The 22,085-nt window shown below is 32.2% G+C and overlaps 3 protein-coding genes across 5 annotated transcripts; 2 read left to right on the forward strand and 1 right to left on the reverse strand.

Annotated features, from left to right (window-relative positions):
• Positions 1-251: 251 nt before the first annotated feature.
• Positions 252-4,071, forward strand: LOC114400871 (magnesium transporter MRS2-I-like). Of its 3 annotated transcripts, XM_028363530.1 has the most exons (11): positions 252-640; positions 727-756; positions 903-1,047; positions 1,176-1,297; positions 2,062-2,136; positions 2,630-2,854; positions 2,950-2,994; positions 3,089-3,133; positions 3,279-3,308; positions 3,470-3,592; positions 3,723-4,071. In XM_028363530.1, exons 1-11 carry the CDS (start codon positions 401-403, stop codon positions 3,807-3,809), a joined length of 1,167 nt encoding a protein of 388 aa, XP_028219331.1. In that variant the 5' UTR covers positions 252-400; the 3' UTR covers positions 3,810-4,071. The 3 variants fall into 3 exon arrangements, 2 of the variants coding, with proteins under 2 accessions (XP_028219331.1, XP_028219332.1); XR_003664025.1 differs by lacking the exon at positions 3,723-4,071 and having other exon boundaries at positions 3,219-3,324; positions 3,470-3,543; XM_028363531.1 differs by lacking the exon at positions 3,723-4,071 and having other exon boundaries at positions 253-640; positions 3,279-3,324; positions 3,470-3,543.
• A 2,823-nt stretch (positions 4,072-6,894) lies between these two features.
• On the forward strand, positions 6,895-12,881 carry LOC114398998 (E3 ubiquitin protein ligase DRIP2-like). Its single transcript, XM_028361094.1, has 7 exons — positions 6,895-7,446; positions 8,045-8,144; positions 9,540-9,870; positions 10,040-10,485; positions 10,608-10,658; positions 11,567-11,639; positions 12,356-12,881. The coding sequence occupies exons 1-7, from the start codon at positions 7,332-7,334 to the stop codon at positions 12,527-12,529; spliced, it is 1,290 nt and encodes a 429-aa protein (XP_028216895.1). The 5' UTR covers positions 6,895-7,331; the 3' UTR covers positions 12,530-12,881.
• A 3,907-nt stretch (positions 12,882-16,788) lies between these two features.
• Positions 16,789-18,406, reverse strand: LOC114399313 (PRA1 family protein F2-like). The gene has a single exon (XM_028361485.1). It carries the CDS (start codon positions 18,140-18,142, stop codon positions 17,540-17,542), a length of 603 nt encoding a protein of 200 aa, XP_028217286.1. The 5' UTR covers positions 18,143-18,406; the 3' UTR covers positions 16,789-17,539.
• Positions 18,407-22,085: the final 3,679 nt, after the last annotated feature.

Consider the following 22,085-nt stretch of genomic DNA (forward strand, 5'->3'; position numbering starts at 1 on the left):
TAACACTAAATACACTAAATACGAGGATCAATTCACCTTAAATTTTTTGAATTTATTTAAATGTCTGGAGTTTAAGTATTAAATATTTATTAGAAAAAAGAATTACTATCCCCCGTGCAAATGTCAAATTGACAGATGTAAACTAAAAAGAGAAAAAGTGCAACCAAGAATTACCTCCAACGTTGTACGTGGTTCCTTCATTCCTCCCAAAGTTCAAACCTAAGCGTGTGTTAAGCATAATTGTGTCCTTTTTTTTTTTTAACCTCCTCTCTACTACTGCCACTCACAACCCCACTAACCTGTCACCAAATCAACTCATGCAAGATATCTTTCATTGCTCCTTAACTCTTCCAAATGATACCATCACTGTCTCATCTTCTTCTCATAACCCTCTTTCTCCATGGCTCTTGCTGGCTCTGTGGTTGAGCTTCAAGCCTCTTCAGTAAAGAAGAAAACTGCAGTTTCCAGAAGTTGGATTCTGCTGGACCACTATGGCAAAGGCACTGTTCTTGATGCGGATAAGTATGCTATCATGCGCCTGGTTCAAATTCACGCCAGAGATCTTCGGATTCTCGACCCTCTCTTATCGTATCCTTCCACCATTTTGGGCAGAGAGAAAGTCATTGTTCTCAATTTAGAGGCAAATTAAACACTTTCTTTCCTTCACTTGTTTTGTTCTGCTTTCTGATTTTGTTTTAACATCTTATTGATTTCTTCCTTTTGCAGCACATTAAAGCTATCATCACTGCAGATGAGGTATGTTTGATGTTGATAGAGTGCTGGAAAAATCAAAATTCGTGAGGAAACCATCTATATTGATTTCTTAAAAAATCCGTGATGTAGTGAAAATGATATCGGTTTTCAGTTTTGCCAGGTTTTGTTGTTTGTGATTGGTGATGCAGGTGTTGCTAAGAGACCCAACGGATGATGACGTTGTTCCAATTGTTGAGGAACTTCGACGACGGTTACCCAAAGTAAGTGCTGCTGAGCAAGGCCAAGGAGAAGAAGAGGCGTGTGCTCAAGATGGTGAAGGTGGAGAAGAAAATGGTGCGCTGTGAAAATATTTTAGTTTAAATTATTACTATAATCAAACAGTGTTAGTGTTGTTCTGTTTCTGAGTTCTTTAGTTTTTGCTTCTGTTGCAATAATGGAAAATTGGCTTTTATGGCTGGTAGAATTTCCATTTGAGATACGAGCTTTGGAAGTTTTATTTGAGGCAATTTGTAGTTTCCTTGATGCACGAACGAGAGAGCTAGAGACTTCTGCTTATCCAGCTTTGGACGAACTGACCTCTAAGGTAAAGCCTTTGCATAAGAATTGTGTGTTTTTCTGTTTTTCATAGATTTTTCACCTTGTTACATGGCTACCTAGGTTTTAAACTGCGGTCATGGTCTCGATTTTGTTGCGCTTATTGATATTATTGAAAAGCCTTGACGTTGTGCTCAAAATCACAGTTATGGACCTTTTTTAAAACCTTGGCTATGAGTACTTTTAAACATGCATTTACACTCTTTTCCATCTTTTTTCTACCCATTTCTCTTCCTATCTCTCTTTTTCTATCCAAATCTACCTCAAAATGAGATGTATATTTATATTTTTCTTCTATGATGAAGCAAAATGCATGCATGAAATGCCAGGCTGGGAGCTATGATTTTTCTGTACATTTAAATGATTATTGTATAATCCCCTGCTCTGTCCAATTAAGCATGATAAATTGATAAATCTTTTCAAGCTTAAATATATCTTGACACCATTGTATTGCCAACAAAATATGTCAATTTAAAAGTTAAGCAAAGAAACAATTTTGTTCATAATTTGTGATATCATTTTTTTTTTAATTATTCTCCCCCTTTTAAGCTAGCAAAGCGATTCTGGAGTTAGATAAACATCTTCCAGAAAGACAGCGTAGAATCCTTATGGACTAAAACTAATACTGTTATATAAAATCTGGTGTTTGCCAGTTAATGTTTGATTTCCCATTATCTGTTCTCACAAAGTTATGACACTTTCTCCTTCTTTTCCCCTTCCACACCATTCTGGTTGAATGGCACTTGTGTCCAGATCAGTAGTCGTAATTTGGATAGAGTGCGGAAATTGAAATGTGCAATGACCAGGTTGACAATTCGAGTTCAAAAGGTATGTCGAAATAGCACATAATTTTTTTTGTTTACTTTCCCTCTCACAAGTGAATTCCCCTTTTTCCTTTTGTTGTTTACGGGCTCTTTATTACTTCTTCCCTCCCAAAATAAGTTTAGTTTTAAGTTGTTTTATACAGAAAAAGAAAAACTAATAAATAAATAAAAATAATAATTTTACAAAACTAATCTTATTATTAATATTACATTAAAAACTTATTAGAATATTAGTGGAAAAAAACAATTAATATTAATTGGAAAACTAAATATGACACTTTTTTTTAATATACAAATGTTAGTTTTTAATATGACGCTTATTTTTTGACAACTTTTTTTTTAAATGCAACACTTATTTTGCTCCAAAAGAAGAATGTGGTATTGCTGTCTTCATTACTTAAGTAGTAGTTAACTTACCTGTCACTGATTATCCCTTTCCTAATAATATTAGAATCCATATTTTTCTGTTTCCATTTACTTGGCTAGCTTTCTTGTAGATTAGGGATGAACTAGAAAACCTACTTGATGACGACGACGACATGGCTGATCTTTACTTATCAAGAAAATTGGCTGCTTCATCCTCTCCAACTAGTAGCTCTGATGCTCCATACTGGCTTTATGGGTCTCCAAATACAGGTTCAAAACGACACAAATCAAGCAGAGCAAGTGGAACAACAGTTCAAAGGGAGAATGATGTTGAGGAGCTCGAAATGTTACTTGAGGTTACAAAACTTTTCATCTTTAATTTTGCCAGATACTACCGGATTATTTAAATGAATTGCATTAAACTGAACAATGTTGTGCTTTGCCTTTGCAGGCCTATTTCATGCAAATTGACGGCACATTAAATAAATTGGCCACAGTATGAACTGCATTTTCTTTTAATCTTTCCTACTGTATTTCTGTTTTGTACTAAGTGATAAACTTTGCTATTTTGATACTTTCCCTTATTTCAGTTGCGAGAATATATCGATGACACAGAAGATTACATCAACATACAGGTAAATTTTAGGAACAACTACTTTGTAGATTTTAAGCTCTTACTATCAGAAAAAGAGGGGGTAAAAGTTTAGAATTTTTGAACAGAATTTGAACACACCACTTATAGCATAACAACTGTTTGTAACATGTCGCACATGCATGCAGCTTGACAATCACCGAAATCAACTGATTCAGGTATAAGCTTTTCAAGGTGGTTATTTTCTCCTTATGAGGTTATGTATCAGTATCAATATCAATATGTCTATTGACACAAACATTTTTTGAAACATTTGTTACCAAAGCCATGAATGATGTCTTTAAGTACTAGTGTTATTGTCTCTCATTCTTTGGTACAGCTAGAGCTCTTCATTAGTGCCGGGACTGTCTGTATGTCCTTATATTCATTGGTGGCTGCAATATTTGGTATGAACATACCATATACATGGAAAGCACCAGGCCATGAACATGTGTTTAAATGGGTATGTACATATCACTTGCAACAATATGAGAAAGGAATGGTTTGAGTGAGTGAGTGATAGAGATTAGAGAGAGTATATAGCTCCAATTTCCTGATTATTTTCAATTCATTTTTTTATTTTATAATTTTAGGTGGTGATCTTTGGCGGAATGGTTTGTGCATCCTTGTTTTTATCCATAGTATCGTATGCCCGACGCAAAGGCCTTGTTGGGTCTTGAAAAATGAAAAGAATAAAGCATGCATGTCGGGAGACATCAGGTTAAGTCAAAAGTAGGCAATTTCGACACATTGCCTCAAAACAATACTATAGTAATTTGCTTTTATCTTTTTTCTATATGGAGGGTCAAATATAGTACCAGAACTTTATAACATTCACTTATTCTATTCAATCATGAGCTAGACTTTCTTTATAATATTCTTTTATCTTGTAACTAACTAATTAACTCGCAATTTAGATAAAATGACTATTAGTGGGCAAGATGAATGCATTGAGTATTATTTTAATAATAATTATTTGTAAAACCCATTGTTAGTTTTATTTTTTATTTTTTAGTTCATATTCCCTCTAGAGTGAACAATCCACTATAGAAAATGAATGAGTAATCTCAATCATTGATGATAAAATTAACTGTTAACATGTATGCATATACAATAAATTATGGGCGTACTGAAATATTAATCATTAATTTTTTCCATCAAAAATTAGGATCACTTACTTTATCTTGTATATTTTAGAATAGCCAATTCCTTCTGTAAAAAAAGAATAGCCAATTCCTTTCAGTACAAGTGATCGACAAGAATTATTTGATTCTGAAGAGAAATTTAGCCGATTACACCTGCATTTTATCTGCCATTATCCTCTCTATACACTTTTTTAATGTAAGGTATTTCATCAAATCGATTATGCGCGTGCGGCTGTAAATTCGGGCCAGAATCATACTATTATCATCATCTTTTCACGACAATTTCTGAATTTCGGGCCGTTTTCCACCCCTTTTGATCCAATAATTATACATTGGCTTATTTTGTCTAATATTAAATGATACTATTAAAAAGTACTAGTAGAAGAAAAGAATGGAGACAGATGTAATTATTCATAGCATTTCTCCCAGGTCATTATTTATGTTAATAGTATACAAATCCACCGTGTTTCAAACTCCCAAAACTTTCTCTTAAACTCTGACGTGGATTATTCTTGAGATGTATTTTTTTTTTTTGCACGAAGCTCGAGTCTCAATTACTCAATTGCGCATGGTCTCAACTCAACTCAACTTATGGGCAATGTCCTCATAAGTCTGAACTCGGCACACTGATGCAGTAATGAGAAAATAGAGTGGACTTGTGAGGGACCCTTTTGCAAATAAGATAAACACGAAAATAGCATGTTCCTTTGGCAACTCCCATTTTTCGACAAAACCAATTGAATTTGCTTTTTGACTTTGGAGTAATTTGGTGTGAACTCTCCAACTGAGCCACCTAAACTTTTTTCTTTCTTTCTGGATTAGGAAGATGAGGATAAATGTACTCCTAACTAACCTTCAATGCGAAGCATATGACATTCAGACTCGTATTTAACATTTCTACGTGAATTTTTTATTACTTTTTATTATTTATTAAACTCCACTTCTGATTATTTAGTGGAATTTTAAGGTCTCCCTATTAATAAAAGTAACTCTAAATCTTTTAGTAAATTGAATATAATAATTAAAATATATTAATGACATTGCTAGATCTAACAAAATTTAAAGGATACACAGTGAAGTAATTTTAGTGCACCATAGTTTTGATTCTATAAAGAGTTTAATTTTGATATATAAACTGTAAAAATATTCACTCTTTTTATTTGGAGGAATCAAATGAGTTTATAATTACTCACCTAACTTCTTAATCAATTGAACTTATAAACTCTCTTGGTAAAATATTTATACTCAAAATTAACTAAAATTTACTTTAAATATTATTTTAAAAATAATTATTATAAAAATTACCAATCTTACAATATCAATTAGATATTATTTTTTTCTTTTAGAACACAAGTATTATTTGTCAGAGATAATTATGTTCAAATCACATAGAATCACTACAACATACTATAGTACATGTCGTTATACCTACACTTCAAAAAATTAGTTGTACTTAAATCATACCCATTGGAATAATAACTTTAATATCTGCACCCTTTCATGTTGGGTTACCTGGATGCCCATGCTGATGCTCATTCCCACACTTTAGTTAATTATAAAACCTTGATAAATAAAATATTGATTTAAAATACTATAATAATGAAATAAAAATCCTATTAAAAATATTTTTAAAACATAATCATAAAACATCAGAAAAAATTAAATTTTATTCAATAATCTTTTACAAAACATAACAATGAGAATCATAAAACATCAATAGAAAAATTTGGATAAATAAAGAGGAATGTGATTTATCTCTGTAAAAAATCTAATCTTTTCTGAAGAAATAAATAAATTAAGGAGCATGATTTATATCTTAGCAAATAACAAACATGATTTATTTTTATGTTTGTGGATTAAGGAACGTGATATTAGTTATTGTTATTATTATCATTATTAAATTTTTGTGGGTAATTATCTATATCTAAACTCATTCCCATTAAGTGGGCAATTATGTTATCCATCATGTATAATTTTTACAAATATTCATTGGATATATTATTTATTATCATTCCGAATAACAGTTTTTTTTCATGTTAATTGATTCACACTTAGTAATAATTATACTATTACATTCTAATTAAATCCGTTAATAAGACCTAGCAAAACATTCTGGACCTAGTAAAGGACTCCTAAACAAGGTTCAACGGATCCAATTCAACACCTTCAAACTAAGCACAGCACACCCCACTCCATTGTATTTTAGATGTTAAATAAATAAATAAATAGAGATAAGACATTGAGAAATTGGTAGGTAGCCTTTCAAAAGTTTATGTATATGTTAATTGGTAAGGACCTTCACATTCCTCCCCAAGGCACTTGCCCTATCAACATAGCCTATCCATCCGCTATCATGGACCCTCCCGCATGACACGCTGCCCAACGGCGCGCAATGTAATCCCTGCGCACGTTATCACAACCCCTTAACTCCTCTAGCTGTCCTTTATTTCTATTTTTATTTTTTTTCTAGCTGTCGTTGGTTGTAGTGTGGAACATATGTCCTTAAAATATTTCCTTTGAATTGTCCGTAACTTTTTTTTCCTACTCAAAAGCAAATAATAAAATAAAATTCACCCCAGAAACAAAAAGAAAATTCAAGGTAAAAGAAAGATAAAAAAAAAAAAGACATAAGAAAGAGAGGAGAAACACACACAACACAAACACAAACTAAACACAAACAGAAACACACAACACTCGGTTTCGGTTCATGCTCGAAGAGGTCCTCTCGATTCAGATCATCCACAACACATCACAACAGAAACTTCCTCTGGCAAATCTACCATAACCCACGTCAAATCCTCACGAATCTCACCGACCCATTCCCTATTATCATCCATCTCCACCGATCGCTACCATTACCAACAGCAGCTTCATCCATTCTCCACGCACGCTTCTTCCTTTTCTTTCTCACACCGCGCGTTCGTGTTCTTAATGCAGACCCTGATTGCAACGAAATGGACGTAAATTTGGGAGGTGCAGGCGCGGTGACAGCATAGCATAGCATGCAGCAGCAGCAGCAGGGAGTGAGCGTGCGAGGAGGGAAGGAGGAGCAGCAGCATGTCAAATCAGGTGGTGAAAGTGCGAAGGGACACGATTGCAGCATGCATGACTTGCCCACTCTGCGGCAAGCTCTTCAGAGAAGCCACAACCATATCCGAATGTCTCCACACGTGTGAGCCCCTCCTCCTCCTCCTCCTCTCTCTCTTTTCCCGTGTGAAATTTCCCAAATTTTTCTCCTTTGGCTTCTTCCTTCACTATTTGGGGAAGCATCTGGACTTTGCGTAACCGGAGAGAGATATGGGTATTTCGTAATTTGACGTGTTTAATAAAAGTTTTGTTTTTTATTTTTCTTTTTGGTTCTTCTCTCTCTAACTAATCCCGTCGAGGAGGACGTGGATGCTGGTCAGAAACATTGTGGTTTTGATTGGCCGCGTATTCAGCGGGTTCTGTTGTTGTGGACTTGTGGAATGTGTTTTAACTTTTGACTACACCCACCACTGTTCATTTAGTGTAACAGCTTCAATCCTCGTCTTACTGCATGCTCATTGCACAACACAATTTGTCGTGCATATTAGTATCATTACTGTGCCGCTTCTTGCATTTGTGGAATAATAATAGTTCTCTTGGTGTTTGTTATTTGTCATTTAAAGTCAATTTCTGGTCTAATTTGATATCTTTGCATGCACTTTTTCTTTTTAGTACAAGGCATGTTGTGTGCCAACTAAACTAATAGATTTTCTTTTGAATTTTTTTTTCTGGACTATACTCAGTTTGCAGGAAGTGCATTTATGATAAAATTACGGATGAGGAGATAGAATGTTGTCCAATATGCAACATTGATTTGGGTTGTGTTCCACTCGAGAAACTGAGGTCAGTTCCTCCCTGCCTTTAATCGATGTCCTAGTTACCCTTATATATAATTATACTCTTGTACTTGTTTCTTTTAAAAAGAAAAATAAATAAAACGGCTCTCTGTTATACTACTGTAAGTTGTTGAATATGCATGAAAGGTGTTTGCTTTAACTTGGTATGCTGTGCAATAAGAGTCTATCTTTTTGCAACCCACACCTTAATTATTGTTACAACTTACAAGGTTGCTAAAATGGAGATATAGCTTTACAAGATGGAAGCTTTTATTTTTTGAAAATGAATAATGTTGTTGATCAGTTGAGACATGTGCTATAAGGATGTTGAGTACTGTTGATCTTTCAAAATCTGTTGAAACACCGTCGTGGCTGAGGAAAAAATAAACAAATAGCTGTCATAGACCATACTGTTACCTGATCTTCTTCTTAGGTGGCATTATGCTCTTGTAACAGTCTGCATGAATGAGGAATGTTCATGCTTTGATGTTGCTATCGATACAATGTTATATTAATTTGTTACTTTGTGAAAACTAACATAAGAAGGATCCACTCCTATCATGAGAAAGTTGTCAGGTTAATACATTCATGTGAACTATAGTAGACAGGGAAATAATAAAATGTTCCCAGTTTGACATCTTTCAATAATTTAGTTGATGATTTATATATAGTAATGCTGGTAATTTATTTTAAATAGTTTTCCTTATATGTCTAATAGTATACGGCATTATAAATGTTAAGTGTTTAATTCAATTGAAGTAAAAAATTGAAGTAACGGTAAATTGCATGTTTTTATATCTTTTACTGTCAGCTGGTGGCATTTAATAAATTTTCATCTGAAGTTCTAGTTGGAAACAAAGTTAGGAGGAATTGGGTAAAAATGATCGTCATACAATTAATTGATGAAATGACTGAGATAATTGACACCAATAAGGTGGGGAGTTAGTATCTGTTTTACTTGAGAATATTTAAATTTAAATTTTTCTAATTTCCTTTATCTTCCAAAAAGAAATCGTATGATTCTATTCCAAGTGATGATTCTATTATTGTTCATAAAAGGACAGCAAAATATTGTGGCACTTTAAAAATAGATAGTGTTGACCTTGAATCAAAGAATAGGGGTTATAATCATTGCATTGCTGAGTTTTCCAGATAGGAAAAAAGAAAGAGAGTAATCTAAATTATCTGAAAAGAAGTAGATCAGGAAGACTGATAAAAGAGGGTATTTTGTTTTTTGGAAAGAATTAAGCACACTACCATTCCATATATGGCTTTGGTAATGAAGCACATATAAAACTTTTTTCAAAAAAATACAATCAAACAAAACTGCATCATGATGATATTGATATTCTCTTTTGAATTGCTGCATGCAAAGTTACTGACTTTGGTTTCTGATTACCAGGCCAGACCACAGTTTGCAAGATGTAAGGGCCAAAGTTTTCCCCTTAAAGGGAAGAAAGGTGAAGGCACCTGAAGTTGTCACCTCAGTACCATTACCAGCTAGGAGAAAGGAGAGATCTCTTTCATCTTTGGTGGTCAGCACACCAAGGGTATCTACACAGGCAACCATGACAGGAAGAAGAACAAAGCCTACAAGAAAGGCTAGTGGTTTGCGGTCCACTAGTTTTTCCATTGAAAAGCCCATTAAAAAAGAGGAATATTTACTAGAAGATCGTCCTGATAGTTCAAGCTCACCTGACACTTCACATAAGTTTGCTCATAATTCTGGACAGGTAATAGCAGAGACAATCTGACCTGTCTCTTTGAGTTTGTTGTATATTGTTCTAACTTTTATTTTTAATATTCTTGATCCTGATTCATTAACTTCATTTGATTTCCTGGATTATAGTAGCATTAGTTTACTAATATTATTATGCTTACGCTTTTTTTTTCCTTGTGCAGAGCATGTCCCCTTGCGAGGGTAGTCAGTCCATCCCAAATAAAGGATCAGAGAATGGTGCCGAACCATGGGATGCAAAATTGGATCTTTGGAAACCCTTGAATTGTTTAGTAGAAGTCGCAAGTAGGAGTAAATCTTTCAAGTCTAATATTCTTGGGTCTGATGCTAAATTAGAAACCAATCAAGTAAATGAGAGCGATTCTCAAGTTCTGAAAATAAAAAATAAGGAAAATAAACGTAAGGCAAAAATTGAGGATGAAAAGAGTAGCCCTTATCCTGTCTCTTCAGATACAGCAAAACCAAATAAATTGCGCAGAATACGCAAGAAAAAAGAGCCTGCTTCTGGAGAATCTGGCATATCACCCCAAGCTGTGCTGGATTCTGCCAGCAATAATAGACTCTCAAGGACTGGTCCAATTTGGTTCTCCTTAGTGGCTTCTGAAAACCAGTGAGATATCAAATCTTTGAAACTAAATAACTTATAATGTGAAATCCTTTGCATATTAAATATGTTCTACACATCCTTTTTTGGATATCTTTCTAAGCACTAATATTAAACTAATGTTTCAGGGAAGGAGATGATCCCTTGCCCCAAATTCCTGCAAGTTATTTGAGAATAAAGTAAGTTCCTATGGGCTCCCTATGCCTTTATTGACACTGTTTAGTACTTTAGTTTTGATTTATTGCATTGCATGCTTTTAACAGAGGAATGTCATTCTTGGAGCAATGTATAACTCATGTTACTGGCTACTATATATGTGAATCTCTATACAAATATTCATGAATATTTTTGTTGGTTTAGCTTATCTCCCTATAGTGAGTTTCAACTTTCAGGCAACATATTGAATGACAGAAAAAAGAAGTAAATCATTTTGACCTTCCATTAAATTATGCTTCAGCATTATGAAATTGTTATGAAGGAAAATATTTTTTTTGACATCTTATTAACTTGTATAATAATCAGCAAATGCTTAAAAATGTAAAGAAGTACTTTTAAAAAAAAAAAAAAAAGTTACATCTAACAAACTCTAGATTACATCTAGCAAATATTTTTCAGCTTTTCATAGCCAGGGAATTGGAAGAACATCTATTTGTGTGTAGATTATCCATCTATATTTCAGGTTTCATATAAACTCTGCCCTTTAATAAAGAAGATATTACTCCTCTATTCCACTTTTAGTCATTACTCATTACATTTACCCAAAATTACGTAATGAAGAAATTTTCAATTTTTTACATTATATCTCAACTGTGTTGGTCATGGACATGAGAGCATTAGTGTAAATCAAACTTCAGGCTTTGAATAAGGATATCTGTGCATGAGATATATTGATTGTGTAATGCATCTTCACCATGTCTATGGGCTTTGTGTGTCTAGTTTAAATGGTTTCAGCCAGCTATTACATGACAGAAACATGTTAGAGAAACTATTGCCCCTCTATCCATCTATCTATGCTGTTAGAGCTTCTTAAGATGTAGAAATCTAACTGAACTAGAAAATGATACAATGTATTTTCTGTTTGCCACAGGGATGGTAGTGTACCCGTCTCTTTCATCCAAAAATACCTAATGAAGAAACTGGATTTGACAAGTGAAACAGAGGTAACTCTTTCCGTTAGTAATACATCCAAAAAACATCGACTGGACCTGAAAGATTTTATTGTCTTGTTCTTCTTTTCTTTGAAGCATATTTTTTGTTAAAACTCTTTTGTATCTGTGCGGGCCAAGCTATTGTTGTCTGCTATACCAAAGCATCAACAATTTCATTGTCCTGAAGCTCTTGTCATACTTGCATGGTTCGATGATATAATAAGCAATTCTCTTTTGTTGCAACTTTAACTGCACTGTACTAACTTGTACTCTATAAGCAAATCTTAATTAATTTTACCTTATTTAATGAAACTATCTCTAAAATACCCTTACTTTAATTGAGATTTTTCCAGTGACTTTTTTTTTATTCTTGATATTAAGTTCTAGTGAAGGACACTTTCGGGAAAAAAGTTTATCTTTTTAAGAGAAATTAGACTAATACACTAATAATATAAAATAGTTTTACACAGTCATCCACCAATAAACCATTTTTTTAAGAGAAATTAGATCTATTGACTCATTTTTTAAATAGGGTTAGTAAAACTAAATGACGATAACTGATTTTCTTAATTAGTATGAATTTTTTTTTTTTTGTATTTGAGACAAGATAGAGTATTTTGTACCAATAACCTTGCAAGTTGAATTACATTACTCTTTTCATGATTTTTTGTGTGTGCAGATTTTGCCCGTTTATATATTTCCTCATCTTGAGTTAATTGATTTTGCAGGTTGAGATTAAATGTGTGGGACAACCAGTGCTCCCTACATTGCAGTTATATAATTTGGTTGAGTTGTGGCTGGATACGGCGCCCACGTCACAGAGAATTCCAGCAACTATTGGGTCCTCAGCAAAGGATTTTGTCATGGTCTTGGCTTATGCTCGGAGGGTTCCAGACCCTTGATCATGTTTCCCCATTCATACTTTAATGCACCTTGAAAATCTTCTTCATAGCATAGTCACTTACCATCACCACTGTGGAGGATAGGATAAGATAGGTCAAATAAATTATAAAGAAATTCTCTCCATAAAAACATACCCTTCTGTTCATTAATCTAGGCATCCTGATTTTTCATGACCAACATTTTTTTTTGGTTTAAGTTCGCATATTCCTATAATTTGGAGTGCACATGTGACTTAGGTATAAGAAGCTATGGGCTACCATGCCTGGTTAGAAGTTTGTTGAGAATTTGACATTTGAATCTAGAGGATTCTTTGTTATTTTACCCTTTATTCTATCTGTTTGTTTTCCAATAGCCAACAAATGCAAACTAGATCTGTTTGTTTCTACATTCCACCGGAGCATAATAAAGATTTTATAATAAATAAGTTTTTAAAAAGAGATTAATTTGTTTGTACTGTGTTAACATTTTTACATTGTTAATCTCAAGAAAAATAAGTAAACTAATTATATATGAAACAATATGTTTGGATGACAATATAAAAAATATATATACTATTAGTACATTCAAATTAAATTTATTAAAGAAAAGCAAAAGTTTCAAAAGAAAATACTACTTTTACTTGAGGTTGTTGTAGTTTATGAAAATATTTTCTGACAAAAAAAATACTAAAAAGTATATATTTTTCCCTTCAAACCTATCCATTCATGTATTATAAATATGATTAATATTTTGAGTATATATTTAACGAGTCATGTGACTCTATATTAATTAAGTATTTTATTTTATATTTTTTTTAAAAAAATATTTTTACTTTAAACGGATACTCCTTTGTTCCAGATGCCGGGACTATTTAAACCAATCAATTAAGAAAGGAGATCATCCGGTTAGAAATTATAAGGAGATTAATTAACATATGTAAATATTATTTCATTTAATTAACTTATTTCCTTTATGGGAAAATAAGAAAAATAGGGAACCTTCAACTATTGCAAAATTACAACTGTTGTTAAACATGAAAAATAATTCGTGAATTAAATTTAAATTTTAAATTTTAATAGGTCTTATTAAATCAATAAAAAAACATTTCTTAACTAAAAAATTTTATTTGATTTGTTTCAAAATCAAAATGTATTTTTATTTTGTTTTATTCCAATCTAATAAAATATATTATTAATTATTGCTATTGATAGTAAAAGCATTGTTGCACTATTTTTTATTTTTCAAAATATGTAATTTTGTTATTATTTAATCATGCTTATTTCATTTCCATATAATTTTTATTTTTTAAAATATGTAATTGCATTATTATGTATTAATAATTTTTTATTCCTCTCAAATTAAACACTTTAAAAGTTCATTCTATTTCTCACATATTTTCATCCATTTTATTTTCATTCAAATTAAACACTTCAAAAGTTTACTTTCTTTAAATAGCATAAAGTAGGTTTAAGCACTATCAAGCATGAGGACCATGATCTCGTTCACAATAGTTTTGACTTCAGGAGATATTTACTTCAAGGTATAATACTTACATTTTCAAAAATATTATGTCTAAAAAATATAAAAATGTTTGGTTGACACTTAGTAATTTCAGGAAAAATATATAATCATTGAATATATATTAAAGAATATATTATTATAATTTCTCATAAACTAATAATCATTAGAAAACATAGTGGCAATGATTATCAAACTTTCATGGTCTAGCGAGTAGCCATAGTATTAAAAAAAATCATGGTTATGATTCATTTCTCACAACATGGAGTGACCAGATTCATTTTTCTATCTAAATCCAAGAATCAAGATATCTGAGATATCAAGATTCCACTCACACTCACATGCTTCCCAGAGGAGAATAACACATGCGAGTCATAATCAACAAATCACATCTCCGAACAAAAGTAGCCGGACCACCACAAAAGGCACACGCTTTCCCTCCAAAGCAAACTCAAAATAATGCCATTAGGAACCCATGTTCTTAATTGGCCACATCTTGGAGCAACCAGCCAAGAATTATAGTAGTAAACCTTTTTAGTCGTTGAAAGATGCATCTATTATTAATTGGGTTTCTTATAAATTAACTTTTACTAGTTTAATAATACCACAAGCAATTTGAATTGCTTTAATTTTAATTTCTTTCTTTTTTTAAATATTTTATTTGGATAAATCAATTCAAATTTCTTTCATTTTAAATTTTTTGTTTAGATAGAACAATTCAATTTTCTTTGTATGTAAAATTTTAATTTTATATTTTAAATAGATGAAATTTTAATATTAAACTTTATAGAAAATAAACACAATCTAACTTTGAAATATTAATTAAAAAATATTTTCAAATTTTAATAATTTATAAATACAAAATATTGATAATTTTAATTATGGTTGTTTTGTCCGGCCACAATCAATGATGTTTTTAAACCGGCATCAACCAAGATTATTTTTCGGTCGACATCAAATAGGGTTTTTTTTGTCAAAGTATGTCAGGAATATTTGTCAGCTGATGTCAACCGGGGCTATTTTTTGACTAACGTTGGTTGAGTTTATTTTTCAGCTGATGTTGACTAGATTTTTTTACCAACGTCGGCTAAGGTTTGTTTGACCGACACCGACTAGGGTCTTTTCGAATAACATTGACCAAGACTATTTTTAGCCAACGTCAGCCTAAAAAATCCTAGCTAGGGTCATTAGCTATATTTTTTTACCAACGTCGACTAGGGTTTGTTTGGCCGACATCGACTAGGGTCTTTCCGAATGACATTAACCAAGGTTATTTTTAGCCAACGTCGGCCTAAAAAATCCTAGCAGGCGTTGACAAAATTTTTTACCCAATATCGATTAAAAAATAGCTTGGTCGATGTCAACCAATAGAACCTATCCGATATCGGCCGAAAAACATTATTGGTCAACGTTGGCCGAAAAATCCCTAATCGAAGTTGGCTAAAAAATAACTCTGATCGATGTCGACCAAAAAAACTCTAGTGGATGTCGACGGTAAGAACCTAGTCGATGTTGACTAAAAATAGTAATGCCTGATGTCGATCAAAAATACCTCGCTGGTGTTAACAAAAAAAACCTTAGTCAATATCAACAAAAAATCCTAACTAATGTGGTTAAGAAATAGCTCTAGCTGATGTCAGCCAGAAAACCCTAGTTGATGTTAGCAAAAAAATCCTAACCGACGTCGGCTAAGAAAATCTAGTTGACATTACCAAAAACACCCTAACTAACATCGACTAAAAAATAACTTTGGGCTGATGTTAGCTGGAAAAACCTAGCTGACGTTGACCGAAAAACCTTAACAGGTGTCTACTCAAAAGTTAGTCATGACCGATGTTAGTAGAAAAAATCTAGCCAATGTCGACAAAAAAAATTGTTGGTCAACATCAACTGAAAAAACTTGGATGACAACGGCCAAAAAAATCATTGGCCGACGTTAGCAAAAATTTCTCATGACTGATGTTAGTGATAAAATAACCCTAACCAACATCATCTAAAAAAAATTAATTGATATCGGTAAAAAATAGTTTTGGTTGACATCATACGAAAAAATTCTGACAAAAAAAACTTCGACCACGCCAATAAAAAACAACTTATATCGATATCGACCGTAAAAACTTTAGTCACTCATAGTTGAGTGTTGAGTGAGAAAGAGTCACGAGCAAAAACATGAGTTAAAGTGAGCATTTTCAAAAAAAAATTTCAAAATTTATTTTTTTAGAGAATTTGAAATCTCACTGTTTTAGTAAATCAAAATGATTCATAAAAATATCACAAATTAAATCTCCTTACAAATACTTTATTCAAACAAGCTATTTTATCATAAATCATTTTAAATATTTTAAAAAATAAATTTTCCTATTGAATTGTTTCATCCAAACACACTATAAAACTTTATCCATTTCATTTCCGACATTGTATCATCTATTATTAAAGGTGAGAAATCGATTTTGCCAAACCAAGAAAACATCCGCTAGAGTGCTACCCATTTAACGTATTTGCAGAACGAGCAGACAAAAAGACACGAAATCTTTCTCCCAAACTCAGCCCAACACGAACTGCATCTTCTATTAGGCAATGCCATTAATGGTCTAGCAACACTTCCTACTATTTTACTCAAAAAAGAAAGAAAAAAAATCCTAATCTCATATTCAAAATTAACCAACTATCAATATTCAAAAGTATGATGATATACCTAGTTTCATGTCATCTAGATGTTAGACAGGGTAAACGCAAAAAATTTAAACTCTGTGAGGCTGAATTGACAAAATTAAATTCGGATGTAAACTGAAAATATACATCTTAATAAAGAACGGGAGATTAATTACAAACTGAAATGCATGTAGCCTTTAATAATGGAAACTAAAAAGCTACTTACATTTTTCACTTTATGAAAAAAAATAAATCAAGTCTTACCGAAAACGAATGACCTATTACAAAGCAAGAGCATATCAAAATCAAACTAGCAAACAACAGACCTAAATTGGAACTTAAAATACACAACTGGAACCTTTAAATTAATCCGAAAATTTACATACCCAAACAAAAACCCCATCACAGCAAAACATATGGTGAAAAAAAAAGAAGAGAAAAGTTGTATACATGAAAAGACAGAATAAATAGCGAGTAAACTTTTTTTCCTACTCGTCCCATTAAGAATGCATGGGCATTTATTCCCTCACCCTGTTCCCAAATGTAAGAAAAATCATCCCATTAAGAATGCATGAACATTTATTCCCTTCCCCTGTTCCCAAATGTAAAAAAAAGATCATGATATGTTAGAGTGATATATTAGAATATTGGTTAAGAAATTAAAAAGAAAAAATATTTATACTATAAATTATAAAAAATTATAAACAATATAATTTTTTATCTTTCAATAAAAATATTGGAAAAATTTCTTAACCAATATCCTTGATCTTTTGGGCACTGATTGGCGTTGCCGATTAATATTTCATAAAATAAATGTAATGTAGTAATAATGTAACAGTATCACACAAATGGGTGACCTATTATATTAGTGTGTACCCTCCCGTTCGTTTCGTAGGGGTGCCCCCAACGAACGAAAGCAACCCTCCATCGTGTTCATCCACGTACAAATCCTCCGTGCTCCTAAACGCAGCGTGCAACACCACAACCCCAACGCCAACGATCCCCGAACCCACCACGTTCACCCACACGCCGCTGAGCACCAATCCCAAGACTGTCGCCGCCGCTAGAACCGCCGCCACCACCCTATCATCCACCACGTTGCCGAACACCACCACGGGCTCGTCGCGGAAGAAGTAGAGGAAGAACCACGCCACCAGCGCCACCAAGTACACGATGATCGAGACTGGGTGCCAGAGGAGGCTCAGGAACAAAACGAACAGCACCATCATGAAGTAGTTCACGCGGAAGTTGTCGAGGTTGCGCCTCACGCGCATCGTCGCTTCCCCGATCGAGTAAGGGCGCGTGAAGGAGTAGAGCGCGAACACCTCTTCCCATGGTCGACGCGTGGCGAAAGAGGAGCGCGTGGATGTCGCGGCGCGTGTGAGGAAGTAGTTAGTGGAGTTAGATGATGAGGGCGAGGGGAGAGAACTATAATGAGGCGCTGGAGAAGACGCTGACGACATCGCATCTAGAGAGATTCAGATTCAAATCTGAAACTTGGAAAGTTTAAGGTTAGAAAATGGACCGAATCTGATGAAACTATAGATCCAGTAATGGAAGAAGAAGAAGAAGAAGAAGAAGATTCAGGGGAAAGTTTTGTACTTTGTGCTGTGGAATCAACGGTGTCGTTTAGGTGTTGTGTTGTAAAAAAGAAAAAAAAAGAGAAAGGAAGTGTTTCTGTGTTTCGCTGTCGTTTAGTTCATAATCAACGATGCCAGCGAGTCCATGAAATCCCGTGGGGGCACTCGAGTGTTTTGGGGTCCCACTGAGCAGCAACAGGACAAGTTTACAACTAACTAGCCGGTGTTGTCTACGCATAATTGTGATTTTCTTTTTCTTGAACCATTGAGACGTTTCACTTAATCATATTTAATTTTATTTTTTATTTTTTTTAAAGATGTATTATGTAAGATTCAATATAGATTTTCTCTCACAAAGTGTGAATTAGTAGTTAAGTTACACCCATTAAGTGCATATTTGTAATTATAATTATTAAGTAAAAATTGTGAATGGATCAAGTAAGAAAATGAGCATTATTGATTGTTTGGCATTTTGGGCTTTTACTACGTGTTAGTTCACGTTGTGACAAGAAGTTCAAAACAAGAAACTACAACGCAGAATATGAAGATTGTCTATTGTTTTGTTTTGCTTTTCCGGATGTGAAGACTTTTCAAGAGGTGGTGAAGTTTGGAATTATTTCATTTCACGTATCACAGTTTAGTCTCACGAGTGACCCGTGACTTGGAAAATGATGAATAGCAAATAGGCTGCATGTATGTATGAGAAATGAATAGAACTAAGCCGGGAAAAACCGATATCTGACTCGTTGGAGAATAGTCCATTCTGAAATTTGCAGGTTCTCTTGCTGTACTCTGCAAATGTTAGGAACATAGCCACCGGAGGGAAGAGAGAAAAAATATTTGTATACTCAAACTAGAAGTGTATTAGAACGAGTAAAAGTAAAACTACAACAAGTATCATGGGTTTATATAGTCAACTAATTTCCTACATTTCTAATAGCAAAGGAATAGATGTTGATGAGCCTTTTTTTTAAAAAATCTAACTGAACCACATATACGAAAAAAAGGCAGATAACTTTGGATTCAGAACTTGAACATTACCATACTCAGACCTAAAGAAAACACGACGATACGACAATCAACAAATACATTCTTATATTATGAAAGCATTGCATTTGCATTTGCATCTTCAAATGAAAAGACAATAGCCCCAACGGAATTTAAGGACTTACACGCAAAGCTTCGTTATAAAATGTAACTTACTAATTTAATGCAAGATGTTTGAAACAACAAAGCTAAGGCCCGATTTGTCTAGGCCAGTTCGGGAACAATAGTTTTAAGTTTTCAAAATTTTTAAGATTAAAGTTAATTTTTGTTTTCATGATATATATACTCAAGTTAATTTTTTCAGTTTTTTAATTCCCTCAATTCACCCTGTAAAAAAAATCCCTCTTTAACATACTTATTTGTCGAAAAAGATTTAAGTTACATTTCCACACGACACATCTCGGAAGAAGGGTGAAAAACTCTAATTATATCACAATTACAAACCATAATTTAGTCTCATAATTGAGTCAAAACATCGAAATTAAAGATATTTCAAGATTTCATCAAAGTGTCAATTTTTTATTTATTAAAATTAGCATGCAAAAGATAAAAGCAAAAACATCCTATTTATGTTGACAGCTTTTTGCTAACCAAGTAGAGTCACACCAAATATCATTAAGAAAAAGAAAGATATTAGAAAACAATGAGGAGACTTATAAGATGGAAGAACAATTCTATCACGGAAGGATTTGCCACTAACAAAACAAGGAGTAGAATTCCACCAAAAAAAAATTATAGGTCAATCAATGAACCATGTATTTTTTTATTACTGAAAAGTCGGTTTTATCCTCAACGTTTGCAGCTGGATATAAAGTAAAATAATTTTATTTTTATAATAAAATTGTTTTAGCGAATTTAGTCACTTTTTTCATAGTAAGATTCACCAAGAAAACAAGTGTGTATTTCCCTTCTCCTACCCTACTAATTATATAGCCTTTTGTACGAATATTTTCTGTTAATTAGGAGCCCAGACATCTCCGCATGAACGCGTCCTTGGCGCTGCTTAAGACAAAATACAGATAGTATAGGATTTTCAGACCCATCTCTCAAATTAATTTAATGATCTGTTTTCACAATTTTTCTTAATGGATTTAAAAAAACGTTATCCTAATCCTAACTTATTATTTAATAAAGTAATCACACTGTCAAAAATATAATCAGGTTAATTATATGCTCCTACAAATAGCCTCCTTTAATTTTTTTTCAAAATAAAAAGAGACATTATTCACAATTAATTTTAGACATCATATTAGATAAAATACTTGTAAAATATTCATTCATATTAGACATCATTTATTAATTCAATTTTAGAGACATAAAATTGGCACCTTCAAGCAAACTATTGCCCTATAACTAACGAAAGTAAAAATGGGTGTGCTTTTAAACGGAATTGATTTGCTGTATTCGTCCCTTACATGACAATTGACACATTAATTTATGATCAATTTTGAACGACTACTCTATTTCTGCAAATAACATAATTAAAAATCACTTGGCCTTTCAATGAGAACTTTACTGCGTGAGATTGTGGATAATGCCCTCATCGTCGAAATTTCTTCTTTTTTATTTTGTTTTATTAAAAGTGATGTTGCTTTTAATTTCTTGCGCCTCAAATTCAACCTTGGATTCTCTTCTTTCATTTTGTAAAGGTTGACAAAGCTTTATATAACCGTCAAAAATAAAAAGTAAAACTTTATTTGTTTAACATGTCTAACAAGAAGGTGGAGGGCATCCTTAATTAAAAGGCTAAGAAATAACAACTAACATTATTTAAAAACGAAAAGTAAAATTCTTGGAAAAAAATGGCTGATAAAAAAATATTTCTTTCATTTTAAAATGAGTATCTTATTTTAAAAAAATTATTTCATAATAAGTGTCGTATTTAATTTTTCAATGTAATATTAATTTTTTTTTCCATTAATACCTTTAATAAATATTACTTTTTAATTTTAGAATTTAATATTAATATTATTATTATTTTATTTATTTAATAAGATTAATTTTATAAAATTATTATTTATTTATTAATTTTTCTTGATTGATATAAAATAACCTAAAAAAACACTTAGGACGGACAGACAGGGAGTAAAGTGTATTTTAATTAATGAATGAAAACAATTTTTTGATAGTCAATGGCATTGAATACGAAGATATTAATAACAGGATATACAGCCTGTTTGTTTGCCTTCTGTCCGACATCACACCACATTAATGTATAGCAGAAAATTCTTCTTTAAGGAAAAAAAATCTTGTTTAAGTTCAAAAGTGATCGTCTTATTTTTTTTTTTGAATAATTAATTATGGTTTATTTTGTATTTCATATTAATATTTTCTAATTACTGAAATTTGATTATCGTACTTTTAAATAATTTAATATAATAAACAGTGAACTTTGATTACAATTACTTTAATTAACATTTAAAAAATATCTAATTGTTACCTTTCAATTTGTATATAAGCAATGAAATTCCATTGTCCCTTCTTAAAATCGGTAATTTGTTCCTTTTCTCCTATGGCCCCTTCTTGTACAACTTTTAATAATGATGTTACTTAAAGGATCCCAGGATAAAAATTTGAATTCAGTACACAAATGTTAACTAGTATATTTAAGATATTGATTAAAAGAATATTTTTTTTATTTATTAAGATATATAAAATTACCTTGTTTGTAATTTTTTTATACTCTTCTACAATTTTGATATTAATTAATTTTTATTTTTAGTTTCTTAATTGATGTTATTGAAATTAATATATATCTCTATATAAATAAAATTTACTA

Source organism: Glycine soja, chromosome 19 (assembly GCF_004193775.1).
Source record: "Glycine soja cultivar W05 chromosome 19, ASM419377v2, whole genome shotgun sequence".
Taxonomy (NCBI): domain Eukaryota; kingdom Viridiplantae; phylum Streptophyta; class Magnoliopsida; order Fabales; family Fabaceae; genus Glycine; species Glycine soja.